Below are 27,989 nucleotides of genomic sequence, written 5' to 3' on the forward strand. Positions count from 1 at the left end.
TCTAATGCTCATTTCTTAAGGTTTGAAGATATTGATCGATTGATCCATTTTCCATAACTTCTATCTGTTTGTTTGCTTATTTTTGTTCCATTAAGTTCATTTATTTATTTGTTTGTTTTCCCATGAGGTCATTTACGTTTATTTACTTATGTACTTATTTATTTAGCAAATAAATCAAATCAATCAATCAATTAAGGTTTGAAGTTATTGATTTATTGATGGATTGATTGATCGATTTTCCATGAGTTTCATTTGTTTATTTATTTATTTTCCATGAAGTCCATTAGTTTGTTTGTTTTCCGAGAAGTCTATTTACATTTATTTACTTAATCATGTACTTATTTAGTAAATAAATAAATTAAATATATTTATTTATTTATTAAATTAATAAATTAAGTATATTTATTTATTTATTTATTTGTTTATCATTTTTATTATTATTTATTTATTTACATTTTTTAATTATATACATTTCTTAAAGGGATAGTTCACCCAAAAATGATAATTATGTCATTAATGACTCACCCTCATGTTGTTCCAAACCAGTAAGACCTCTATTTATCTTCAGAACACAGTTTAAGATATTTTAGATTTAGTCCGAGAGCTCTCAGTCCCTCCATTGAAGATGTGTGTACGGTATACTGTCCATGTCCAGAAAGGTAAGAAAAACGGTTAAATCAAATGATTCGTTTGCACTCACAACAGACCCAGAAGAGAAGACAATGCTGAATAAAGTCGTAGTTTTTGCACCAAAATGTATTTTCGATGCTTCAACAAATTCTAACTGACCCTCTGATGTCAAATGGACTACTTTGATGATGTTTTTCTTACCTTTCTGGACATGGACAGTAGACCGTACACACAGTTTTAATGGAGGGACTGAGAGCTCTCGGACTAAATCTAAAATATCTTAAACTGTGTTCTGAAGATAAATGGAGGACTCACGGGTTTGGAACGACATGAGGGTGAGTTATTAATGACATAATTATGATTTTTCTGGGTGAACTAACCCTTTAAGGCTTCTTATATCAAAACATAAAAAAATTGACAATTTACACATTTTCTCTAAACATTTGAGTTGTTTCTGTAGCTTAATTTAAAGGGGAAATACATTTTCTTTGTCTCATTGCACAAGTGCAATAGTAAAGGAGGAAAGCTGGGCATTTAGTAATTAAAAAAAAGGGATAAATCATTGCTGTTTAATTTATTACAGACTGTGCGAGATGGGTATAAACGGAGGTCGGAGCCAGCTCCAAATGGGCGGGTCAGCTCCAAATGGGTGGGACTTAAGCTCCAAGTGGGCTGTACAAACCTCCAGAGTTATTTGATTGGTTTATTTAATGTCATGGGGTTAATGCACGCTGCGAATCCCCACCCACCAAAAAAAAAAAAAAAAAAGACGACGTCAACTTCCCAAGGCTTTTCAGCGTCAAGAAAGAGGAATTTGAATGGGGTAAGTTTAGAGTTGTAAAACGTATTACAAGTTGTGAAAAAGTGCAGTATCTTGGCACTTGATGTTTTAGTCTTGACGTAGTTAAATCATGATTACAAGCTCATTGCATTCCAGTTTGAAAATGGGAGGACATTCATGTGCAGTTTTTACCTTCAAAACTCATATATACGAAATCCGAGAGCGCGTTAAAACAGCATTAGCAGCACAGATAAATTACATCTTTATTGTGTCTGTTACCCTTTTGTGCTAAATATTTCTGCAACACATATTTAGGATTTACGCTGCAGATTATGGACACTGAAGAGACGCATATTGTGACTAACGTTACGTAAAATATGTAGTCCTATGTATTATAACTGCACTGATATTTAAGCGATCAATAACTATTAATAGATTTAGTACAGTGTTCCATAAGAATGAGTCTTAGTTAAAACTCCTAACTGATTATGCTTGACTTTAACAAAGCTGGTCATTGTTTCAAAACCTGCTGTTATATTTTTAAAATGTTATCTATTTTTACGTGTAACGTTAATTCAAATAATGTAATGCAATTGAAACATTTGGTTTAATTACCAAATTCATGTTTCAATAACAGTGGATGATATATGAAGAAAACTGCAGTGTCCACTACCATGCATTACATATCAACAGTAGCCTCTAAGGTGTAAAATTAATTTTGTCATTGTAGTAAACACCAACAAACAAAAACATTATGTGTAAACTTTGTGTTACAGAAAGTTCAAGTCTGGGTGGCCGGAAGTTAAATTTCAATGACCTGGTTATCGCCTATCTCTGCAAACTCAAAGGATCACTTTCCTGATTTTTTTGTTCTTTCCACCTTTTTTTGTTCTTTCATCAAGATGTGTAATTTATTGTGTCTGAAGAATTTTGACTAATGTGTGTGTGTGAGTGGGTCTTTGTGTGGATAAATTATGTTCATACTTTAAAGGTGGACATTTGCAACAGCGCTTGTCCCTAAAATTGCTCCAGGGGTATGGTCAGAGACTGTCCTAAATGACAAATGTTGGAATGTAAATGACATTACATTCTGTGGACGTCTCACTGTACTTTCATTAATGTTATCATTGTACTTTAGTTAATGTTAACCTGTCAACAGTGAATTATTTTAGGATGTCATTGGACTGAATGTTTAGTGACTAATGACACTTCATTCCAGTAAAAATATAATCCATAGCCTTGGAGTGAAAGCAGCAGCAAAGTGTTCAAATGCTGATAAAAATCAAGAAGGTTAAAAGCTCAGGTTCCTTAAATATCTATTCTAGTATGGGGTTGGACAGATTTTGTAATGGTTTTGAAGTCTGATGCTCACCAGGCCTTCATTTATTTGTTCAGCAATGCAGTAGAAACAGTCATATTGTAAATTGTAATAATATTTTACAATAACTCTTTTCTATTTGAGGCAGCAGTGGATCTACCCAAATCATCATTAATGGGACCCCATGGAGAGAGTAAGCAGCTATGCAAATGCCCTGCAAAGAGTAGCTGAGCGCATTTCTCCCCTCTCTGCAAGAAATCCACAACAGGAGATGTAAATCTAGGGCTGTTAAGATCCTTAAAGACCCCAAACACTCTGGAAATCTGCTACAGTCAGGCAGACGCTTCTGCAGTCTGATGGCAAAAACAGAGAGGCTCAGGAGGAGTTTCTTCCCTCATGTTATCAGACTACTAACAAGGACATTAAACACACTGAACTTTATAGACTAGTTGTTTAGGGCTACCCAATAACTCTCTGCACTCTGCACTTTTTTGACACAACCTAACTATGCAACTCCTCCTCACTGCACATTGTTTACATCTCTGCACATCATCTGTGTAGCAGTTTCTGTGAAGCATCTCTACAAATCATCTGTGTAGTAGTTTAATAGTTTAATATTGTGTATATTTCATTATTTGTATTTAATTATATCCCCCCAAAAAAACTTTTTATTTTTTTCCTGTTGTTTCATTAGTTGTATTTAAATTTTCTCTTATTTTTTGCACAGTCTAAAAAGAGTATGCCAGACCTGAATTTCACTGCTTTTGCATGTCATATAACAAATAAAATTTGAATTTTGAATGGTGTGGAGCATTACCTGTGATTGAGTTGGTGATAAAAAGGAGATGGAGAAAAGAGTGTCTTAAATTGGACTTTAGTACCATTAATATTTTCCTCTTAAGTCTTGGAATGTTTTTTTTTTTTTTTATTATTAATTCTCGTATTACTATTTAGATTTTTTTCTTTTTTTAAATTAAATGTTTATTTGTCAAATTTACTTCCATGTGTGGCCTTTTGTTATGTTGTTTCACCTAGAGCCAAGGGGGTTGTAACAATCTAAAAAATATAATTCTCCCTCAGATTTCAAACTTGCATTAAAGAAAAACATTAACATACAGTAAACATTTTATTGCTTTAAATTACTCATTCATTTTCTTGAAACTGATGTAATTATGAAATGAATATCATTTAATATACTTGAATGTTTGCAGTTGTCACAAAATTAAATAAGAACCTCTTGTTAATAAAATTTAAACTACAATGAAAAACAATAAATCTGTTTTTCATCAGTATCGCTAATTTATGCCATCCTCATACGCGCGCACCCTGGCAATGACGCAATTTGAAATTTCTGCGTAAACCCCGCCCATTTGTAAAGTCCCGCCCACTAGCGGCAAAAGTTCCTCCCATTTGGAGGTCTCCGTGAAGTCCAGCCCACTTGCGGCAAAAGCTCCTCCCACTTGGAGGTCTCCGGGCTGCAGCGATACCTACTTGGACTGTGCAAGCATAATTTCTAATGCTGTTGTCAGATTTGCCTGTTTTGATGTTTTTTACAGTCAGTTTTTTAGATTTCGGTCTAGTAAACCTGAGCTGTACTGTACTTGCTTGTAACCAAGAAGGCTGAAGTGAAGGGTCTTGCCTTGTGTTGACGTGTGTGTGTGTGTGTGTGTGTGTGTTTGGAAGATGTTTATATTGGCCGTTCTGAGACACGACAGGCTTCTGTTTCCACATTAATGAACTTAAATGAGTTTATATCCACTGAAACAACAACAAAATTACTTTAGGGAAAAAGAATTGTGAAATCTCAGTGTTGTTTTTTTGCCCTTGAACGCCCTCTCTCAACAGCTTGAATCACGTAAACTATGCTAAACAACGAAAACCTGTAATTCTTATTCCCTTTTTGCGTGTGTGTTCTTGATTGTACGCATGTGTTGTTTATGCATCTGTCTGTTTTTGTGTTACGCTTCAGGTTTGACGTTTGTTAGGCCACATCCAAACACACAAATGATCCTCGCTGGTTCTGAACGCTTACACACACAGACGGGTGCCAGATCCTCATCAGAGCGCAGATTAAACTGACCACACAACTTCCTAAGCACAGAAGATGTCAAACATAGCATCCGATTCAAGCGTTCACAGCAGGGTTGAATGCATGTTACTTGATTATATGGGTTTGTGGGAGGTGTTTTTCTGACCGATTGGAGGACATGTTTAGCTTGGTTTAATTAAACCAGCTAAACTTCATTTCAAACCACTTTTGCGTAACCACAGGATCATAACAACCCTGACATGAGTTCACTTTCCCAGAGAGAGACCGAAGAGCTTATTGATGCTTAATATTTATGAGTTAAAGATGCTCAAAGAACAAGGGAAATATATAGCTTCTAAGTGAAAAACTTTTTAGAAAAAAAAATCACTTAGTACATTTTTTAAACAATTACATAGAACCATCATGTAACACGTTATATTAAAGTTTGAAAGTTTGAAGTAGAAAAACTGAAATAGTATTTTCTTGTAAATACACTGTGGAAAGTTCCTTAATTAGTATTAGATGAATCTGGGGAAGTTTTCTGAAAATGTTTATGCATGTATTTATTTTCATAAAAATCAGCACTGACACTAATGAATGAATGAAGCTGTAATAATACTGTACACTTATTTTAGTAGTGTTATTAATATTGTTCAAGTTCCTGTTAAGAGTCGACTTTCTCACCAGATGAACTTCATTTCGACTCTCGCAGATCTGAATTTGGACTGTTAACACTCTTGTGTACCAAATGTCTGAAAGATTATTCTGAAAGAAAAACAGTTTGGACATTTGGAGTCAGATGCAGAGAGAACACAAATGTTTCTCTGTAATTCATCTATTATAACTGATATTTCATTAGCTACATTTGTAAACAATGGGACACAGAGAGAGACAGTGCCAGCACAAGGTGCCAGATCTAGAGTTAGGCTTAGTTACTGTATTGTTTATTTTGAAGTTTAGTGTGACTCATTTTCTGTGTGCACATTCAGAGTGGAAACATAGCTTACTGTGTAGTGCACACTGTTTTTTATTTTTAAAGTGAAGCATTACTCCACTCACACTTGAGTTTTGGATCATTTGCATGATTCATTTTACAAGTTTCTCAAGTAATCATCTTGTCAATAATTTTTTTGTTGCATTTTTAAACCAATTTTGTATCAAATGTTTTACATTTACATTTGAGTCAAGGAAGGAGATTCTTACCGCATTGAACGATATTTCCCCCTGCTTTTTAAATATCAACTCTTTTTTTTTTTCAGAAAACAAGTCTTGTTTCTTTTGCTGTGCTGAAAATCCTTCACCTAATTTACCAAGTATTACCTTTAAAAATTGCTTGTAAATCTATTATCACGCTATATTTTCACTAAATCTTGCTGTCAGTTTTTTATCAACTTGTTTTCTTGCAATTAGCAAAGGTTTTTTGTTTCTTTTTTTAACTGATTAATCAGAGGCCTCATCGATCTGAGCTTATGCACCTCTGTGTTTGGAGTGAAAAAAAATATTAACGGATCATTTTGGAAATATTCACAAAAAAAAGAGGTCCATAAGCTCAATGACACCAAAGATCAATCAGTTCCAAAAATAAGTACAAAACCTGTGCAAGAGACTGAATCCAAGATTTGGTGATAATAGGAAAACAGTAAAAAAATGTTGTAGGCCAGCCCTTTTTTGAACAAGAACACCGCAAGTGCAGCAAGGTTGGAAACAATCATTAAAGGTACAGAAATTATCCTCTTTTTTTTTTTTTTTTTTGGAAGCTGTTCTACAATAAAAATATACTTGTGTGAGCAAAATTAGTTTTGTCCAATGCAACTACACTAGCATTAGCACTGTGCAATCTGCAATTCTTTGCTCAAACAAGAACACAGACAGATTTGTTACTCTTAAAATCGGGCAGCATCAGGGTTACATGTCTTCTTTATGAATCAGGTTTGCACAGATGTCTTATGTGAACAAGAGAGAGAGTGTGAATCAGTCAGGTCCTTTAGCTGTTGCAAAACCTGCATTTCTGTTCTGGACTGTGTAGGATGGTCAGTTTGCCCTCACATGAACATGATTTGTTTGCCATGTGTGTGACTGCTCTCAAAGCATTAAATTACTCTGTAAACCTAAAAAGCACTTTTATCTCTAAATTCTCTCTCTGTGAATTCTAAGCTCTTAACTGTCTAAAAGTGTAAGCTGAATCCAGTTTCACCGGAACAACACTGTCCTGCACTTCGGCACATCCCTGAATGTGTGTGTCGGCATTCACAGGATCTCACAGCTGGATAACATCCCATTTTCCATTAGCGAGATACAGCGGGATAAAAAATCAACATTTGGAAGAGAGTTCAAAGCATAATGAAATTTCCACCCTCAGATTATTCTAATCAACATGGTTTTGAACTTGAAAAGAATATAATAATGACCTTCCTTCATGTCCTTTTGCTCTCTTGATTAATTACTGATATAGTAATCCCGGATTTCCACGCATCTTAAAGGAATAGCTCACAGAGAAATCAATATTCAATCATACATCAATATTCTTTCATATATATATATAAACGATACTTTGAAAAATATTCTTGAGGTTTCATTATAGTTTTCAGATCAGTCTACTGATTTCTGGGTTGTTTAAAGAAATGGTACTTACTGTAGATTGTTGTTACCAGTACCATTTAAAGTTCTGTAGAAAACCATTTCTGGTTGTAATTGGAGCCTTAGTTTTTAAGAGTGAATTTAATGCCATTTTTTGAGCCTATACAATCTTACATACAATCTCAAAGATAATGGTTCTGTCACAACCGGGGCTAGAACCCAGAATGTGTTGCAGGTAGCCCAATGCTCTAGCCACTACACCACAGAGCAGTGTAGACCCAAATTGCAGAGAACCACACAAGGCAGGATTGGAGAAAAAACAAACTGTCTTTACTTAGTGTCTTTCTTGAATAAACATGAAAGTTAAATTCTGAAGCATGGCTGAAGAAGGTTCAGATCCACAAGGCAAAAAGGTCCAAAAAACAAAGTAAAGCCTACAAATAAGCAGGTCAAAGTTCTGAGCAAAAAGTCTCTCAAAGAAATCCAAAACATAGGGCCAAAGGATCTGTCTAAACAAAAGAACTTCAAGACTGAGCAAAGATTCAAATAAATGCAGGCCTTATATATGCCCACACACAAACACTAACAAGCCAGGCACAGGTGATATCATTGAGCTAATCATTAACAGGAAATCAGGAGGAAGTTGTGGAAGGTCTTGTGCTCAAGGTTTCCCTCTGCTGGACAGACTGTGGTGTGACAGGTTCTTAATTGGCATTGATGGTTCCTTCAAGATCCTTTAACATCAGTTGAACCTTTCCATTCCATTCGTGATTCCATTTTTTTTTTTGGCAAAATAATCATTATTAACTATTTAATCTTGATTATTTCGATCGAAAAATATAATCATAATTAAAAGTCATAAATATTGTCATTAATCAAAAAAAGGTGATATGTTTGCTGGTGTTTTCAGCTCATCAGGGCTTTTCTTTAATGTAGAGAGTGCAGGCGCATGGTTGCCAGGTTGTGAAGATTAAAGGGGCGGTCACACTGTACTTTTCTCTCCATTGACTTCCATTCATACACATGCGAATGCGTCAGACCGGAAACGCAGGCTCATGCAAATTATTTCACATTTCGCTGCGTTCGAAAGTTCAAGTTTGGTGAACTCTGACCTGCGAATTCGCATCACGTGAAGTCGTGTGACCAGTAGATGATCGATACTGCGTGACCTCTCTGTACAGAAATTAAAAAAAATGAAGGAAGTGCTAATTTTAGCCGTCCTATTTTATATAACGTTAATACATATTAAAAGATAATAAAAAGAAGCCGCATGGTTCGCAGTGTTAACGGAAATAGGAACAGATGGTATATTTGAATGAGGACATGTTCTATAATTTTTTATTGTTAAGTATATTTATAGAGAGAGAGAGACGGAGAGTACAATATAATAAGACGCTTTCGACGCCGTCATAAAGACACAGTACAAGCACAGATTAATCCATGTTGTGATAACTGAGGGGAAACCGTTATATCTTGCTCCCGCCCATATTCGCAGTGGCGTCCGAAATAATTTCACACGTTCAAAGGCTAGTCTGACCGCACCTTAAGTAAACCGTTGGACAGAAAATGTATTGATTTATGTAAAAAAGCTCTGAATGGTGGATTTACACTCTTGAAATCTTGTAACTGCAACCTTGAAAACTTGTGGAGGCTTGTGTTCAATGCAAGAGAATGCATATGCCAAATTAAAATAAACAATCACCAGCAGGCAAATAAATGTTCAATAAATTGAGAGAAATCCGATTTATCGTGCAACCCAATGTCAACATATGACTTGTCTGAGAAGCAGGAGTTTTCCATTTATCTCACTGCTATCTTATTAAGATAACACAGATGGGATATTCTGTTCCGTTTTTTTCTCACCCAGACACAAATGTTCATTCACACAGGAAAGTGGAGTTTGAAAGAGTTTTAGTTATTAATGAAGGGAAATCAGCAAGTCGTGCATCAGACTGCAGTCTCAGGGTGTGAGATATAAACGAGACGTCAAACAGATGCTCTGAGAGAGTATCATGATGAGCAGATGTCCACCGTTTGTGCTACAGATGTAAATGTGTAGTAATGTAAGTGATCAGACTTATGGTATTCACATAGTGGATAATAGTAGTAGTAGAAATCCCACAGACTTGCACTAAAGGAGGAACTTGTGCTTCAGACCAGAATATCACAGAAACTTCACGGTGGACAAGTAAGAAACCAAAGCCAAAGTTCTGAGGACATTTCCTGTTTGCTGGGATTGTGTATGTTTCTGTCTAAACATGAACGAACACACACACACACACACACAAAGAGCTGTTCATTCGAGTGTAATAAAATGGTCTAAGGAGTTTATGAATGTAAGAATGACCTTCTTTGTTTATCAATTAAATACTATTAACTTAATAAACAGTTCCATATGTAATTTAAGACTTACTCTCATCGCAGGGTTATTGCCTGTGCTGGTATTTTTGTCATTATGTGTGTGTGTGTGTATTTTCTCTCTCTTTCTTTGTCATTATAATACTGTAGAATGACAGAATGTTTTAAGAATTTGATCTATCTATAAACATGATGCGTGTTAATTATTTTTAAAGTTATATTTGTGTATTTTATGCATTCATTGTGAGAGGACAGTGTAGAGCTGACAGGAAAGCACAGTTTTTTGTGGAAACGTTTGTGTTGTGTACATTTGGGATGCTTTGATGAATAGAAAAGTTCAAAAGGATAGACTTTACTTGAAAATCTCTTTTGTAACATTAGAAATGTCTTTACTGTCACTTTTGATCATTTTAATGCTTTGTTGCTGAATAAAAATGTTAATTTCTTATAGAAAAATCTTATATACACAGTAGTGTATTATCAAAGCCATTTTGAGGTGTTTTAATCTGTGGCATTGTTTTTAATATCTCTGTATTTTAATATTTGGATTTCATTTGATTTGCTTATTTCATGCCATGCAAGAAACTGGCTCCTTACAACATTGTGATTGGCCCAACAGGAAGGATATTTAAAGACTGAATATCAAATTTCATTGAACATGAAATAAATTAATGAAAAAAAAATGTAGTTTACAAATTAAAAAGAATTAAATCAGACTATTTTTTCTCTCTCTCTCTCTCTCTCTGCCGTTGTTCTGCTGGTCTTCTGTGGATCTATATTGAGTGATACTAAGAACAGAGTATTAGCTCATAACTGCTGCGTGTGAGTGCTCATGTTCATCTGAGCGGATCAGCTCGCTCTAAAGAGCTCCGTAGAGGGATACACAGCCTTCTCATGAACTCACCGTGGTCACGTGTGTGTGTGTGTGTGTGTGTGTTTACATAGAAACAAAGATGAGACACATATACTGTAGGAGCAAATGCTTCCATCTCCTATTATATTACACTCTTCAAGATGTGTGTGACTGTATTTTAGGTACAAAATTGTACCCAGAAGCTAAATCGGACAAAACCTCCCTTTAGGAGCATCTGTAAAGGTCAAAGGGATTCATAAATAAATAAAAACTAAAAGATGTGTGAGATTGTTCTAGAAGGTCTTGAGTTCAGCTTCTCAGAGATGGTAACTAATACTCCAGCGCTCTGCTGGCCTCACACACACATGCACAGCAACAGTATCGCTTACTGTCAAAGCATCGTTTGAGTTTAATAACACACCATGTCATACACTACCAGTCAGACGTTTGGAATGATTGAGAGTTTTTAAATGGCTTCTGCCCACCAAGGCTGCATTTATTTGATCACAGATACAGAAACATTATTGTAAATTATTATTGCAACTTAAAATAACACTTTTCTGTTAAATATATTTTAAAATGTAATATGATGCAAAGCTAATTTTCAGCATCATTACTCCAGTCTGCAGTGTTACATGATCCTTCAGGAATCATTCTAATATGCTGATAAGCTTTGCAAAAAACATTTATGATTTTTAATGTTGTGCTTGTTTCATAAAAAAAAAATAATAATAATCAAAATCAAACACAACCATTCAAAAGCCACAATAAAGTCATTTAAAATGTTACAAATTAATGTTGTTTTTTGAATATTCTAATCATGGAAGAATCCTGAAAAATGTGTCAGTTTCCTCAAAAATATTAATTTTAGTAACTGTTTTCTAAATTGATAATAATAATAAGAATCATTATTAATAGCTGAGCAGCAAATCAGCATATTAGAATGATTTCTGAAGGATCATGTGACACTGAAGACTGGAGGAATGATGCTGAAAACTAATCATTGTATCACAGGATTAAATTACATTTGAAAAAATATTCAAATAGAAAATTTTTCTTTAACATTTCATATTATTTCTGTTTTTTACTGTATTTTTGATCAAATAATTACAGGCTTGTTGAGTATAAGAGACTTCATAATTATTCCACATTTTTGACCACCACTAGTTTAAAACCAAACCTGGTTTCTTTATAGGATCCAAACATAATTCTGTCTCCCCTGCAGGCGAAACTAATTCAGAACCACTCTGCAAACTTCCATGCGGTCGCTCCGTGGCATTATTAATACAGGCCTATGATTTTACAGCAAACCACATTAAGATGTTCCCTGTGTTCTGCCACCTTCAGCTCAAGATGTGGTCACAGAAGATTCTTTAATGCTTTTGTCCATTGCTTGTGTTCCAACAGAGCTTCCAGTCTTCCAAAACCAGATGTGGCACCAAAGGTATGAGCTTTATACACACATACAGCCAGCCAGAGCACACACTGGAGTATTGTGTATACATGTATGTCATTATTCCCCTCTGAGACAGACACACAGCTCTATGTATGCATGCATTATAGTTGTGCATGTTTGTAGAAAACATTAGTGTGTTTGTTGCTTTCAGCTATCTGTCTTGAATTGCTAAAAATCACATGCTGCATTTAGGTTGTGTTCAGAATAGAATACTAGAACAATGCTTACCGAACATTTATTATTAATATATATATATATATATATATATATATATATGTATATATATATATATATATATATATTGTGAAACAGTGTGCTACTTCGGTGTCACATGATGCACGTTCCTCATTACGAGGCATGTTTAATGTAGAAAGCTGCTTGTCCAGTTTTAATCCCTGATAGATATGATTATTTACATTTATGCATTGCATTTACATTTTTACATTTGGCAGACCCCTTTATCCAAAGTGAAATGCAATGCATTCAAGCTATAGTCATATGACCAAAATATTTATCATGGCATAAACTGTTCTGTCTTGCATACTTTTTCTAAAACAATATATGCTGTATTTAGTAAGTGGTCAGCTAATATTCCATTCTGAACATTCTGACAAACATTATTGAGGTCTCCAGTGGTGTAGCGTCTTTTGTATAATCCATTTGTTGTTGCCTTGACTTTGGAGTTGCTGTTGTTGTTTTGAGTCCTGCATGTGCTTTCCTCCGTGTTTAGGATTATTCCGTGGAAATCATCAAACCCGTTTCCATGACAACCGCCATTCCATCTTCCTCTGACATCACAAACTTCACCCACATCACTTCATCCTCCAATAGGAGTGCTCGCCCGTTTGCAGGGGCAGGGTCATCACACATAGCTTCTATTCCGTCCGCTGTGTCTGCTTTTGCACCCGCCTCCTCAGCTCAAAACCCTAATCCACAGGCTCCGCCCACTCCTACTGATGGCTCACCCAATCATCTACCGGCGGTGCCCCGCCCTTCAGTGTATAACACACCCATCAATCTCTACTCCAATGAGAATGCTTGTGAGGTTGCCATGGGCCAGAGGCGGGGCCTGCTGGAAAGCCAGGGTGAAAGCTTTCACATGAATGGGTAAGAGTTTGATTGACACTTCAGTGCTCCACCCAACATAGAGCTCAACTCAAAACGTGACAACTGCTTTTTCAGTGGGCTGGGTTCTGGAAGCATATTTCCAGTTTGTTTTCTCCATAAATGTTTAAGAAAATATCTTTAAAAAAATATTCAGAAAATATTTTCAAAAATGTATGTAAGGACAAAGAGACAAGGCTGTGCACTTACAATAGAAGGGAATTCTTAGAGTAGACATGCGATAAAACTTTGTAAATGATGTAAACAAATCTCTGGTACAAAAAGCATCTTAACCCAGTATAAGCTGATTTACTGGGTCTATTAGATGGTTTTAGCCGGTTTTAAGGCATTTTTCAGCTAAAACACATTTACTAAAACTTTCTACATATATATCACTGTTCAGAACAAGTTAAAACAACAGCTTCTACTAAATCAGATAATTTTAAGCTGTTTTAGCAAAGGCTTTAATGTTCTTTTGTTGTTAGAAATTACTACAATGTTCCATTTTTGTGCATTTCCATTAGCACATTTGTTCTTTGTGTCTAGATGTAATAGTAATATGAGATATTTTCAAATGTCATATCGCAGTTCAAACTACAACATACAGTATGACAAAATAATTATAATATAATTGCAATATTACCCAGCACTAGACTTATTTAAACTAAATTATGGCTTACAGTTTATGATTTTGAATGCATATACTATTTTTAAACTACCTCTGAGCTCACGTTCAGTCTATCTTTAAATGTTCAGATTTTTTCACTAAAAATCATAGATTTTAGATTACGCTTTTACTTCCAAAACGCACCGTTGAACTCTTTTTTTTTTTTTTTGAAGATCTTCATATTGCCAACAGCAGACTCTGTCACTGAGAACAAAACATTGAATTTAAATTTAAAACTGTATTTAGTTGGTTTCCATGATGTCCCCCTTTTTGTAACATGGTTAAGTCCAAACATGCACTTCAGCTGGATGGATTAAACCATAAGTACATAACAGGTGAGTTTTGAATACTTGGCACAACATCATATGGAGTTATCAGAAGTCATGCCAACATTTAAACCCAACCAAAGTAGGAAGAACATCTATCAAATATACATTTTTACCCTTGTTTTCAATGAATACATAGTTTTTCTACTTTATATGCTATATACTTTTAATAATTTTTCGTGGGGGATCTTTAGGCCACTAATGTTTCGGAATTTTCTTTCATACTGGCAGCATCTCTCAGTATCTCTTTTCACGCAGTGACGTATGTGAGATTCTGTGCATTTACAGGCAGGTGTCAGTGGCTCTGATGTTTGCCTGTATATTTAGCTCTGTGTAATGCTATCTGTTGTGTGTTTTGGTGTGTCTGTGTGTGTGTGTGTGTGTGTGTGTGTGTGTGTGTGTGTGTGTGTGTGTTTGAGGGCTCTCCCTTGGATAATGCCCCAGGGGAAGCTCAGATGTATTTTGTGTGGGTTTCATATTTTAATGATGGTTTTAAAGTGCTGATTGATATTATTACGCAGATGAACTACGTCTCTAATTACATGTGCTGATGCACACGCATATTTTGCGACTCACATCATCAAATCAGCATGTTTGTTGTGATTTAGTTTGTTTTTTGTGTGCTAATAACATTTACAGCATAATATCAGCCTGCCATCAGCACAGATTAGAGTTTAATCACCTAATAAACCCATTCTGCTTCTCGTTAACTGTTCGGAACACTACTTATACTAGTCATACTGCTATTTTTGCAGTATGTGCACATAGTATTCATGGGATATAACCTGCTACGAGTGCCAAAATATGCAGTATATTCTGCACAGTATGCTAGCATTTCATTCTAAACATATTATTTGTTAAATGGCTGAACGCTGTGTCTGAAAAAGGAGAGAAAGAGGAAAATACTACAGATGTGGGAGAGAAAACTGATGCGAACCAAATGCTTCTCGTCATACTTTGCACTCATTGAATGGTTTTTATCCTCCCTCTCTCATAAACTGTGATAAATCCTCCTCATTATCCTCATACAGCTGTACATTATAGATTCAAATCAATGCCAGTCCTGTTTTTTTATGATTTTTATAGGCAATTGTAGAGAAAACATATTCCTCCTTAATGCAGCCCTGTGTGTGCCCGGTTTTGGATATTGTATTTTGTTTGAATGGAAAGAATTCCTCTGGATTAATTTAGTTTTTCTCTTTGTCAGACCAATATGGTGTTTTTAAAGGAATAGTTCACCCTTGTTTCTTCATCAGAACAGATTTGGAGAAATTCAGCATTTGCTCACCAAATGCATCAACTACAGTGAATGGGTGCCGTCAGAATGAGAGTCCAAACAGCTGATAAAAACATCACAATAATTCACACCACTCCAGTTCACCAACTAACATCTTGTGAAGTTACAAATCTGTGTGTTTGAAAGAAATAAATCCAACAAGGTATTTTAACTTGAAATTGTTGCTTATGGTCAAAAATCGTATCCATAATTGAAAATCAAGGTTCATCCATCTGTTGGTCTGTCTCAGAGGGCCTCGGGATCAGTGTTATGTATATTTAGCCAGTGATGAGATGATTGAATGAGTTTAATGGTTATTTTTCTCCTCTGTTCTTTTCAGCAAATGACTCCAGCCACAAAGTCAGTACCATACGGATGCTTCTTTCATTGTGTGTGTGTGTGTGTTGTAAATATTGCCATGATTTGTAGTGAAAACATTGTTTTCCCAAGAATTTTCCTTCATCTAAACTTTGAGAGTGCTTTGCTTTTCTTTGTGAATATAATTACCATTGTGAAGAACGTTAGTGTAACTTGTCTTGTATTGAATGTAGTCTAATTTACATTGTACTCAAGATGTGGTAAATATTCAAGACCCATGGTAGGCCTACTTTTCATGTTTATTTTTTTTCTTCCTTTGATTGGTATCATAGTGCAGTATCAGATGGTGATATCACAGTATTTTAATGATGTACTTAATGATCACCATGTTTATGTAGCCTGCTAGGATTCACATGGTTTTCAGATGGTTTACCAAAAGTAAACAGAAATATTTTTTTTAGTGTAGCACTGCTGACCTCTGCTGAAGAAAAACAATAGACACCATCACAAAATTTGTAATGGTTTTGCTTGTTATAATGGGACTTGTATTGGTTAAATGGAAACTGTAATGGACTCTGTGGGTCTCTCGTCTCCGTCTGTTGGTGGCTTGTTAAAACCAATAAAACCTAAAGGAATATGTCCCAAAACACACTACAGGAAACCATTTTTATTGTAAAAAGTTGATGTTTTGTTATGTCTGTAATGGTTTTTGTAGTGGAAACCATTAGAATTTTCAGTGATGGTTTTTATTTTTTTCCCCAGAGCAGACTCAAGCAAAGCAAAACTGGGTTTTGGTTTGTTGTTTCTTCTGTTTGTTTCGCATGAGTGTGATGACGTGAGTTTGACGCCATGCATGTTAAGTTCCCTCTGTGACGTGTTCAGGAGTTTCTTCTCAGATCTGTCGCGCGTGTTTTGTTCCACGTGCTGCACCGCCATCTTCTGGCCTCATGCGTTTCTACAGGCATTTTGTTTTCATTTCCTTTGGAGGATTTTAAAACTCGAAAGCTTTTAATGTTTAATATTACCTATTTACGGAAATACTGGCAAGGGTAGCGCAAAAAGACGGCATTTGAGGTATTTCTGCCGATTTTATGATCTTCGTCCCCATACAATCAGTGAAGATACGAACTTCCTGGAATTAATCTTCAAAATAAGTCTTAACTTTTTTTTTTCTGAGAAGTTTTTCTCTCCAGAACCTTAAAAAGAAGCTTCTGGTGCTTTGAATACACTCACCCCCCAAGTTTAACTTGAATTTGAGTTCCCTTGCAAAGTTTTACCACGGTAATCAAGCTGTCACAATAGGCTACCATAGCTCTAAAGCAAAACTGCGCAGACTTACTCGATATAAGTCACTGCTATAATATAAAAATGACTGAACGATTGTGAAGGCTTCATATTAAGGTGTTTTACAGTATAAGCAATAACTGTAGGCTAACAGGCTACCTAAGTATTTTGGCACTCAGAAACCATGATTAACCACGGTGCGTTTTTGCAAGAGAACATTTGAATTAAATGCCCCCAAAAGCCTTTCCATTATGTAATGACAGTTTTTTATTTTATTCTTCATAGTGGTCCTCCAACTGTGTTTAAGTGAGTATCTGAAACGTGTGCAATCAGTAAAACCCTTCTAAAAGAGAATGCATGATTGAAATGTGTTATCTTTCTTATTCCTTTTTGTGCCTCCTTCAGAAAACCTGCAATGAACAGGTAAAGAGGGAATAACCAGCAGTGCCCTTGTTTCTCAGTTGCTTTGTGCATTTGATATGCTATGCTGTTTGATATTTTTGTTGAATTGTGCATTTGATATGCAGTATGATTACATGAAAAAGAGACTGACAGCATTTGTGTGTGTGTGTGTGTGTGTGTGTGTGTGTGTGTGTAGACTTCCTCGTAAACCTATCACAGAGACAGACATTGAGTTTTACCACGTCCCGACTCACGGTGATGCCAGCAGGAAACGCATCATGGAGGACACAGAGGACTGGCGTCCACGGACAGGAACTTCACAATCCCGCTCGTTCCGTATCCTGGCCCAAATCACCGGCACTGAGTCTGAATTCGGTGAGACCTTATTTCATTGCTTTTTAAATATTATTTTATTCATTTTTATATTTTATTATATGCATTTGTGTTATTTTAATATTAATAATCAGAAAAGTATTCTTATTTAAATTGTTGCATTGTTGCACTGTTTACATAACAATGGTTTTATGAACTATTTTGTCCTACTCATGTTTCATGAATTAGACCCGTTGTGTGGAAAACCTTCAACACTAGTTTGAGATAAAGATTTACATGAATGAGAATGTCTTTTAAACATTTTTAATGTATTTTCTGTATAATGTTGATGTCTTTCAGATCTCTCACAGGAGGCTGAATCAGCGAAGAAGACAACAAAGTAAGTTCCTCTGCTCGCCTGCTGTTTTGGAGTGTGTGCTGTGTGTTTTTTAGTTTTTGTGATGAAGATTTGTTCAGGTTTTCTCTGTTATTTACCTGTGTGAGTTTGGCGTCCCGTGGCCTGTTATTTGGTGGTGTTTCTGTTAAAGCTCTGGCTCTAGTTAACCAGAATGGGCAGATCTCAGACACTTTCCAGCACTAGGGAACAAAATAGTCCTTTTATTTATTCCTCAACAAAAGGGCAGTTAAAGGAAGTGTTTAAAGTGATAGTTAACCTGAAAATACAAATTCTGTAATTTACTCACCCTCAAGCTGTTCCAAACCTGTTGCACACAAAAGAAGATATTTTGAAGAATGTTGGGAACAAAATAGTTGACAGTACAGTTCACATCGACTTCCATAGTATTTTTTAACTCCATACTGTGGAAGTCGATGTCTATCATCTTTTGTTTGGAACAACTTGAGGGTGAGCAAATGTTGCCAACATTAAAATTTTTCTGTGAACTACAGTATCCCTTTAACCTAAAGAAAGTGTTGGTTATCAACCTCAAAAGCTTGAGCTAAATATGACATGAGCTTTTTTAACTGATTGTCTATTTCAGTTTGTAATTCTTGCAGCCTTATTCTGTGGCCATAACCATCACTAAAGCATGAAATAATGAAAAAAATGATTATATATATATATTTTTTAAATGTAGTTTTTGGTAACTCTTTACTTAATTTCTTTATATATAAAATATTATAAAAGTAGAATTTTGCATTTATTATGCCTTGTAAGACACCTTATAATGCATTGTATGATCTCGTTAATAACTTTAAGCAGTTATAATACATCATAATACTTATCTATTCATTGCTACACATTTAGAAAGTGTAATGCACTAAAGCACATGACAAACACACCTAAAAATATTCAAATGCATGTTTACTTTGGTTATTTTGTTATTTATGAAAACATATAACGCATTACAATTAGTGCTGTCAATCGATTAATAGCAATGAATCGCATACAAAATAAAAGTTTTTTTTACATATATATATATATATATGTGTGTGTGTGTGTGTGTTTATTGTGTATATTTATAATGTATATATAAATACACACACATACAGCATAAATTTTTAAAATGTATTTATTGACATGTATTTAAATGTGTGTGTGTGTGTGTGTGTGTGTGTATTTAATGTATAAACGTAACTTATTTTTCTTGAATATATACATGCTTGTGTGTGTATTTATATAAAGTACACACACACATATTATGTGAACAAAAACCTTTATTTTGGATGCAATTAATCGTGATTAATCACGATTAATCGTTTCACAGCTCTAATACTAATGTATTATACAAAGGCTTTTTTTCTGAGTATAAAATATCAGGTATTTATGGCTTAAATAGTAAGACACATTATAGAGCTCATACACCTACATTTTATCCATAGGCCCAAACTGAGAGTCTTTCTAGTAACCTTTCACTGTTGATGGTCTGTCGTTGAAGTTGTCATGTAATAACGTTTTATGTGGGTGAATTCATAGTGTGTGAAGTTTCTTGGCTCCGCTTTCCAAAGAAAAGCAATTTATTATGACAATACAGTGTGTGCCGTGTATTTGACTAATACATTAAAGCTCGGTTTGGGAAGTTACAGAAGTAAATTAAACTCGTGTGCAGTGGCATTTCCGTCTGCATGGTTTGCAGTCTCTGTGCTGAAGACATTCACTTCTACAGCTGTCTACATACTGTCTTTGTTTCTGTTTCTCTCTCTTGTTCATTCTCTGTGAACAGGGTAGTGAAGATTAATCCTAAGATCGGACCTAAATATCATAAACTCAGAGACTGGCACCATGGAGTGTCTGCTCGAACCCTTAACGTCCTCAGCCTGGTGTAAAAGTGTGTATGTGTGTGTGTGTGTGTGTGTGTGTGTGTGAGCGGGTCTCTGTGGGACGTTTCCGTGTTGGAATCTGAAAAGAGACTGTAAAAATACAACGGCTGTTTAATCGGAAATGAGAGCATCTGAATCGTCACAAGAAACAGCAACACGAGCTCTGTAAAGTGTGTTTGTGGAGATTTGAAGTGTCAAATTCAAACCACACATCTCAAACTCTGTTCTGGTGGATTTAGTGATTTTTATTAGAGAAGTTTATTAGTTGCACTACAGTATTGTATTACACGTGTGGCTTGGATCTTATTTTGTTTCTGTAATGTTTCAGCTTTTGTTCTTTTGATTCCTATTTAAATTAACATTTTGGGCTCCAAACTAGTGAAACTACACAGAGCATCTGTCGATAAACACTAAAAAAAATTTTAAATTCACCTGACCTGTCCAATAAATCTAGCAGCATTTACAGTAATGCACTTCTATGGTGTTCTGTGAGGAAATGTGCAGCTCATACTTTTGTGAAAATGCTTAGTTCTTGTAGATCTTAATAATTATTTTTCTGAACAGAAATGTATCCAGTTAGTTGCATGGTCATGACCCAAGTTTTAAATGCAGTTTTAATTGTTAACAGGTTTATGCATTGTTGTTATATATTCAAAACTGTGTGTATTTGAATTATTATTTGGCGCTCTATGGACTTCCAATATAAGTGCATTAGTGTAAATGTAATATTTATTTTCATATAATTAGATATACGACAAGCCTGTCACAGATGCTGTTCTGCAAGTTTTAAACCCAGAATATTCTTTTAAACTCTGCTAAATTGTATTTTATGTTTTAACATTTATTTTAATTCTTGACTTAATTTCTTCATCCCCTAGTTTTCCTTATGAAGCAAAATAGAATAAAGTGGCTTGTATTTTCTGAAGAATTTCTGTTGTGTATTTTCTTATTTGTGTCAGTGTTTTTATCTGTTTATGTCTCTCAGTTACTGATTTGAAGCCAAAGTCATGATGTTTACCCAGTCAGTTATGCACAAGTAAATAACCAGATCCACAAACCTGCTCAATATAAAACTAGTGGCTCTTTTAAAAAGCGTCTCTACAGTACAAAGATCCAGTAAAGATTGTTATGATGAAGTGTTCCTAGTTTCCAAAATGCTCCTAAAAACGATGAGTAATTCTGTGAATATTTTTCGTTTAGTTCACAGTTCTAGGCAACATAAAACATACTGTAATTTACATATTTAACTTGTAACGTTGAAAAGCATAAAACATATTTTATAAGAAATGATATGATATAATTAGTCATTGTATTTTTCCACACACATTTTAGAGACAGGGAGAGATGAAATGTGCAGTTATATGTGATGTTTTTAGTTTTGATTTCGTGATGGAACTGCTGCAGTTTTTATTCGTCGTCACTAGAGAGCAGCAGTAACTCTTCCTTCTTATCGGATAAAATGTGGTTTTTCATGCATTGGTCAGTTTTGGGCTATTTTGCTTTTATAACATGTCTTCTTTCAGACTAGTGGAAGCAAAACATACTAGTGGAAGACTAGTGGAATTACAATACATATCTTTAAAGACTTTTTTCAAATCTTAATGAGAATCATCACTTCAGCAGCACTTACGGTAACATTACAGTTATTTTGAATCTATATTCTGAAGGTTTCGTTCATCTGACTGACATAACCTTTCTTTCAAAACATGCTTTATATGCTGCAACAAATGGAAAATCTTACTGGACAAAAGAATAACATTAAATGTTTATATGTCTATATGTCTACAAGTATATATGTATAATGATAAATGGGCTCAGATCACTGTGATCAGGTTCACACTGACAGGTTTCCTCTGCTTGCTCATGGATGTGTGTGATGGAGAACTTCCTGTGTGTTTGCCGATTGCTCCTCTCTCATTCGATTAGCCTGCTGTGCTGCTCCACTCTGATTGGATTATTTTCTGTGTAATGAATCTGATTGGTTGAGAGCAGTAATGATCACTCTGATTACTGTGTCTGTCTTCTGCTCTGCTTCTGTGTGTTACTGTGTTTGTGTGGATCTCAGTTTGTTATCTTCACTGAATGAAGTCGATTCCATTGTGTGTGATGTATCCTGCTGCCACCATCAGTTATATTTTTCTTTATCCTATATTGTTTTTGTCATATCATGGAGGAATAAGCTAACATGGTGTCTCTTATTCCTTTACTGAATATGGAGGATTATCAGTTTCACTAACAAAAAACTACCGACCGTGCTGTGTTACTATGGTACTTTGGACCAGTTGAAAAAAGAAATAGCACTGTAAATAATATTATTTATTTGAATTAGTGTATAGCAATGCAGTTAATTGCATCTAAAATATAATGCATTCATTTGAACGGAATTTATTAAAAAGGTAAAATTAATATATATCATATATAATTATATATGTTATATATATTATTACTAGTATTATTATTATGTTATTATATACTTAGCAATTGCCAGTATCTTTAATCAGTTGACTTAAACATTGAGTTTTGATTTTGTGTGTGTGTGTGATTGTTTTTGTTGTAATAGTTTATGTCATTTCTAAGACTTTTTTTAAATATATGTCTATATAGTATTTATTATATTTTCATTTGTTAGTTTTAGTTGATTTATTCTTAGTTATTTTATTACTTTAGGGACATTAAAATGATCCTCTAACCACAAACAAACACACAATACTGACTTCATTTTCAACACTAGATCTGTTGTTGTATCACTTAAAACTGTACAAACTTCTTTTCTGACATTTACTGTATGAGTGTGACTGTTTGTATTTTGGTGAATGTGTGGAATATCTCATCAGCGTCCAGATTCAGAACTGAACGGTGGTCCTTTTGGTTTCTATGGCTGGCATTTCCATAACATTCAGTCTCCGGGGGCTTGTAATTAGACAGGAGAGATTGACGGAGAGCAGTTGTGTGGCAGAGAATCAGGGTGGCACGGTGTGTGTGTTTGTGACGGCCACCCAAGATTTCGAGATGCTCAGAGCCAAACTTCTGTCTTCCTGTCCATCAATATTCCCTTCCTGCCTCGCTAAATTTAAACTGCTGGACGACACAAGCAGACCTGCTGTGTGTTTAATGAGCGTTGTGATGGCATGTCTGTCTGTACTCTAGGTACAGTAGAAATGAGCTGTGTTTGGCGTGAGTGTGAGCTCTGTGTGGCTTCAGCTGTTTATATACTGATTACTTAACCATCATGGAAAACAGTTTCCAGTGTCCAATGATCAAAGTAATAGTTGACCCAAAAAAGACAATTTGCTGAGAATGTACTCACCCTCAGGCCATCCACAATGTAGATGAGTTTGTTTCTTCATCAGAACAGGTTTGGAGCAATGTAGCATTCCATCACTTGCTCACCAATGGATGCTCTGCAGTGAATGGGTGCCGTCAGAATGAGAGTCCAAACAGCTGATAAAAACAACACAATTATCCACAAGTAATCCACAACACCGCGGTCCATCAGTTAACAGAAAGCAATATTATGAATAAAGAACTCAGATTTTAGACATAAGCAATGGTTTGAAGTTAAAAACACCTTAATGCTGAATTTGTTTGTTAGCTTTTTGCTTCGAAAGACTTTAATTTATGGCCTGGACTGGAGTGATGTGGATAATTTTCATTATGCATTATTCTGTACATGTAATTATATTATTCTCAGTTAATAATTAACAGATTGTTGATACGTAATCATTTTATAGTATTATAGTAAAATAGTTACTGAAATTCAGTGGTTTTTCATCTACATGCACTACCATTTCATCGAAGAATCATGAACAAATGCATCATGCAGAAATGTTTCTTAAGCAGCAGATCAGCAAATTAGAATGATTTCTGAAGGATCGTGTGACACTGAAGACTGGAGGAAAGATGCTGAAACTTCAGCTTTGCATTTGCATTTTGAATTTTAAAATATATTCAAATATTAAACAGTTATTTGAAATGACAATAGTATTTCACAATATTACTGCTTTTACTGTATTTTGGGGTGAATAAATGCAAACTTGATGAGCAGAAGAAGAACATGTGAAGTTTTGTAGTATAAATAGTGTGAGTAGTGTGTTCACACTGAAAATTACAAAAAGAAAAAGTACACTTTAAAAACCCGGATGATGCTGTTAAATAACCAAAGAAAGGAAGTGTGGAATGTTCGACACTTTATTGCGCTCAACTGTCACATCTTTAATTACGAGGGGCTATCAGACTCCTATAATGAATGACAAAATAACCTTATATAATTCATACACTACAGGCTTGAGTACGTGTAAGTGCATAGTGCATAGTGCATCATTTGAGATGCAGTTAGTCTGTCTAATAAATATTTGTTGGATTCTGCGGTTGCATAAGAATCCCACAGTGCTGTACATCATGTACAGACAGATCATACAGCAGAGGTCTCAGACACGCCAAGACATACTTGACATATCAGCCTGAGGTTATTTGAATTTTCCCCAAGCTGAAATGTTATATATATATTTTTTTTTCTAAATGGTCAAAACTTTATTTAAACGTGGTGCATGTCAGTAGATAACATTTTATGAAAATATTTTGTTAGTTTACAAAAATCCGGCCATCAAATCCTCATGTTTTTATTTCACTGTTTATGCAAACAATAATTGCATATGTGCTAATTTTATTTGTTGGCTTTTGTCATAAAACTGTTTGAACAATTCCTTGTATAACAGTTTGGATTTATATTTAAGAGATTTAAGTATTGTAAAACATTGGTAGTTCTCAGACGCATTCATTTTTAAAAATATGCTCCTGAATGAAATAATGTTGGAGACCACTGTCATACATATACTGCACAAAATGTACATATTGCATACTGCTTTCTTTATGAAATAAAAGGTTGTTTGCAATTTGACCTTCACTTATGCTTTTCTTGGCTTGGTAATGATGTCTCTCTCTCTGTGTTTGGTGTGTCAGTGAGGATCTGGATGATTCTCAGCCCAGTGCTCATGTCATCTGTCCTGTAAAGACCATGATCAAAGCCCCAGGAACACCTGTCAGAAGCACAGCAGGTAATATCATAACCTCATAACTGAAGATCCAGCTTCTCTCCGGTGCACATAATGACCACAGTGCTCCTCTCTGTATACACTACAAATCTAGCATTTTTTAAAAAACTGAACTGAGGCACTACAGTGATCTGTCACGTCACATTGAAGACCTTAAATTTTATTTATTTTTTTTCTTAAAAAATGTTCACATTTGAAAGCAGCAACTTTGTTTCATACTAAAGGTAGCCTGCTCTGTCTTGTATGTCGACATGAATGCTAAGCAATGTATTTTTCACTGTGTGAGAAGGTGATGTGTGGCATGAGAGCAGCATGACTTGTCGGATATAGCAACAGTAACTAAGGGGGGCAATTCAGGCTTAGCAATTCAGACATTTTCTAAGTGCACCAGCCTTTAATTTATCATTTAATACATTAAAGAAGCGGAGACACCCAGAGACGAGTTGAAGATCTAATGAGTGTTTGTGTATTTGTGTGTGTCTTTGGCAGGTCTCATCACTCCCACTTTTGGTGTCATGAGCAACAGTACTCCTTTAGGCCCCGCCTTGGACAGGCCCAGGCCCCGCCCACACCCCAAAGACGAAGCCTCATTGGTCCAGATGGCAGAACACATCCCTGCTGGAACACGCACTCCTGTGTGCGCTCACTGCGATGTGATCATCAGGTACACAAACTAGTATTCAGTGAATAAGATATCCTAGAAGGCTTCATAATGCTGCCACCTACTTTTGGAACAAACAATCCCTTGTTGGGATTATGCTTATGATTCTCTTCAATGCTGTCTAGATAGGCAAAGCAGCTCACTTCCTTTTGGAACAGATGCACAATATAAAAAATGCAAAAGCCAAAATGAATGTGATACTTAAAAACATGTTTAACAACAGCTGGTTCTATTGATTCATTGTTGTCAATTTTAATTTAACAAACATTGACATTGATATTTTGTTTTCTCTGCACCTCTAGCTCACTTTTACAAGATGTGATATGCATAAAATCACAAAGTCATTAATAGAGTTTTGCTGTGAATATAATGCATGTTTATAATGATTAGTTTTAACTTTCAGTTACCCTCAAATCTGCTCTTTCTGATTCTGATCTAATTCATAGTGAGCTGACTATGTAGTAAGCATTGTAAGAAATCATGGATGCACTTCTATCCAAAAATCTAAAGCAGCCTCACATATATTCTTCTCACAATTCTGTGCAAAATAAGTAAATAAAAGTATGTAAGATGGTGAGAAAACAAGAAATATACTTTTTTGGATACTTTAATAATTTTTTATAGTTTATTATTTACAGTATAATTAATATAACCTCACTATGATTATTACCATAATGTTAATATAATTAATGTTACTATATATTAGTACAATTCATTTAATAACAGATTATTTATAAAAAAAAATATATAATCATAAAATTAAATATTTCATTATTATTATAATACAGATAATTTTTATTATATAGATGGTAAATGGTCAATGTATATATACATGTATAAATGTATATGTATAATTATTATTTAAATAATCTATCTATCTATCTATCTATCTATCTATCTATCTATCTATCTATCTATCTATCTATCTATCTATCTATCTATCAAAAAAATGTCTTTGTGCTTCTTAAAGTATTTAGCTGTTAGCTTAGTAACAGGCTACTGTAAGTGACTCACTACTAAAATCGATGGATTTTATCCAAAGTGACTTACAGTGCATTCAGGCTATCAATTTTTACCTATCATGTGTTCCCGGGGAATCGAACCCCCAACCTTGAGAAGCAAAATGCTCTACCAATTGAGCTACAGGAACACTAACACATACCAGATATCACACACCTACGGCGGCAAACGAGATGTGTGTGTGAGAGACAGTAATTAGGAATAAGCCTCTTCTCAAAGAGCCTTCATTTAGCAAATTAAACCCTGAGCTTGTTGAATTACATCTGAGATTCAGATCTTTACTAATTACCGATAAAGTGTGTTATTTATGTGCATCTAGTGGCAACAAATGGAATTGCAGGCTGTTTGTTTGTGGCTCTACCTGTTTATTTGATTATATAATACATGATTTATATAGATCAGTGGGGTATACTGGATCTAAGATGAAACTGAAAACAGTTGTGGGGGATAAACACACAATATAACTATTTTCTGATTCAAGATAGGCAACTATCTACAAAAAGTGCAACCCATTGAAGGTTTCACAGTACAGTCCTTATTACTTTTGGAAAATGTTAATGGAAAAGTTCAGCTAGAAGGAAAATCTGGCTAATTTGGCTTGTTGGTCTCGTACTGTCTAGGTGGGCTTTTCTTTGCCAGAGTAAACTGCAAATTGGACCATTAGTTGCCCTGTGTCACAACACAACATTTAACCACTGTACAGCACAACAAGTCATGCTGCTGTTCCATGTGTTTTCTCATTTCAGGGGGCCGTTCCTGATGGCCATGGGGAAGTCGTGGCACCCGGAGGAGTTCACGTGTGCTCACTGCAGTGTGTCTCTGAGCGAGCTGGGTTTTGTGGAGGAGCAGGGCTCTGTTTACTGCCAGCACTGCTATGAGGAGTTCTTCGCCCCGACCTGCGCACGCTGCCAGCACAAAATCCTGGGGGTCTGTGAGCGTGTGTTTCACAAACACCTCGAACTGCCTGCCTGAGCTTTTTGGCTCATTGACACAAATATATTCACACACAGAGAGACATTAATGTTTTTTAGGACGGCCTAAACATTCTCGTCTCTTTTTGCAGTATGTGCATGTACATTCAAAAGCTTGGGGTCAGTGAATGAAATCAATGCTTTCATTCAGCAGGAATGCAATATTCACATTAAAGACGTAGTATGTTACAAAATATTTATATTTACAATAAATGCTGAACTTTTTATTCATCATAAAATCCTAAAAAATAAGTTTCACAGGAATAGTAAGCAGAACTAATAATCAGAAATGTTTCTTGAGCTGCAAATCAGTAA

General features: G+C 35.2%; 1 protein-coding gene across 5 annotated transcripts in view; it reads left to right on the plus strand.

Moving 5' to 3' along the window:
- The window catches only part of pdlim5a (PDZ and LIM domain 5a), a 42,525-nt gene that overhangs the window by 12,915 nt on the left and 1,621 nt on the right, over positions 1-27,989 (plus strand). Inside the window, exons 4-12 of one of the 5 annotated variants that reach the window (XM_052557357.1) lie at positions 11,954-11,990; positions 15,716-15,735; positions 17,263-17,283; positions 17,383-17,400; positions 17,576-17,754; positions 18,052-18,091; positions 24,931-25,025; positions 25,512-25,686; positions 27,450-27,630. In XM_052557357.1, coding sequence (XP_052413317.1) covers positions 11,954-11,990; positions 15,716-15,735; positions 17,263-17,283; positions 17,383-17,400; positions 17,576-17,754; positions 18,052-18,091; positions 24,931-25,025; positions 25,512-25,686; positions 27,450-27,630 — 766 coding nt within the window. Of the gene's footprint in view, positions 1-11,953; positions 11,991-12,732; positions 13,110-15,715; positions 15,736-17,262; positions 17,284-17,382; positions 17,401-17,575; positions 17,755-18,051; positions 18,092-24,930; positions 25,026-25,511; positions 25,687-27,449; positions 27,631-27,989 lie in introns of all 5 variants that reach the window. The other 4 variants (XM_052557358.1, XM_052557359.1, XM_052557356.1 and 1 more) reach the window with 4 other exon arrangements.

This window comes from Carassius gibelio, chromosome B5 (assembly GCF_023724105.1).
Source record: "Carassius gibelio isolate Cgi1373 ecotype wild population from Czech Republic chromosome B5, carGib1.2-hapl.c, whole genome shotgun sequence".
Taxonomy (NCBI): domain Eukaryota; kingdom Metazoa; phylum Chordata; class Actinopteri; order Cypriniformes; family Cyprinidae; genus Carassius; species Carassius gibelio.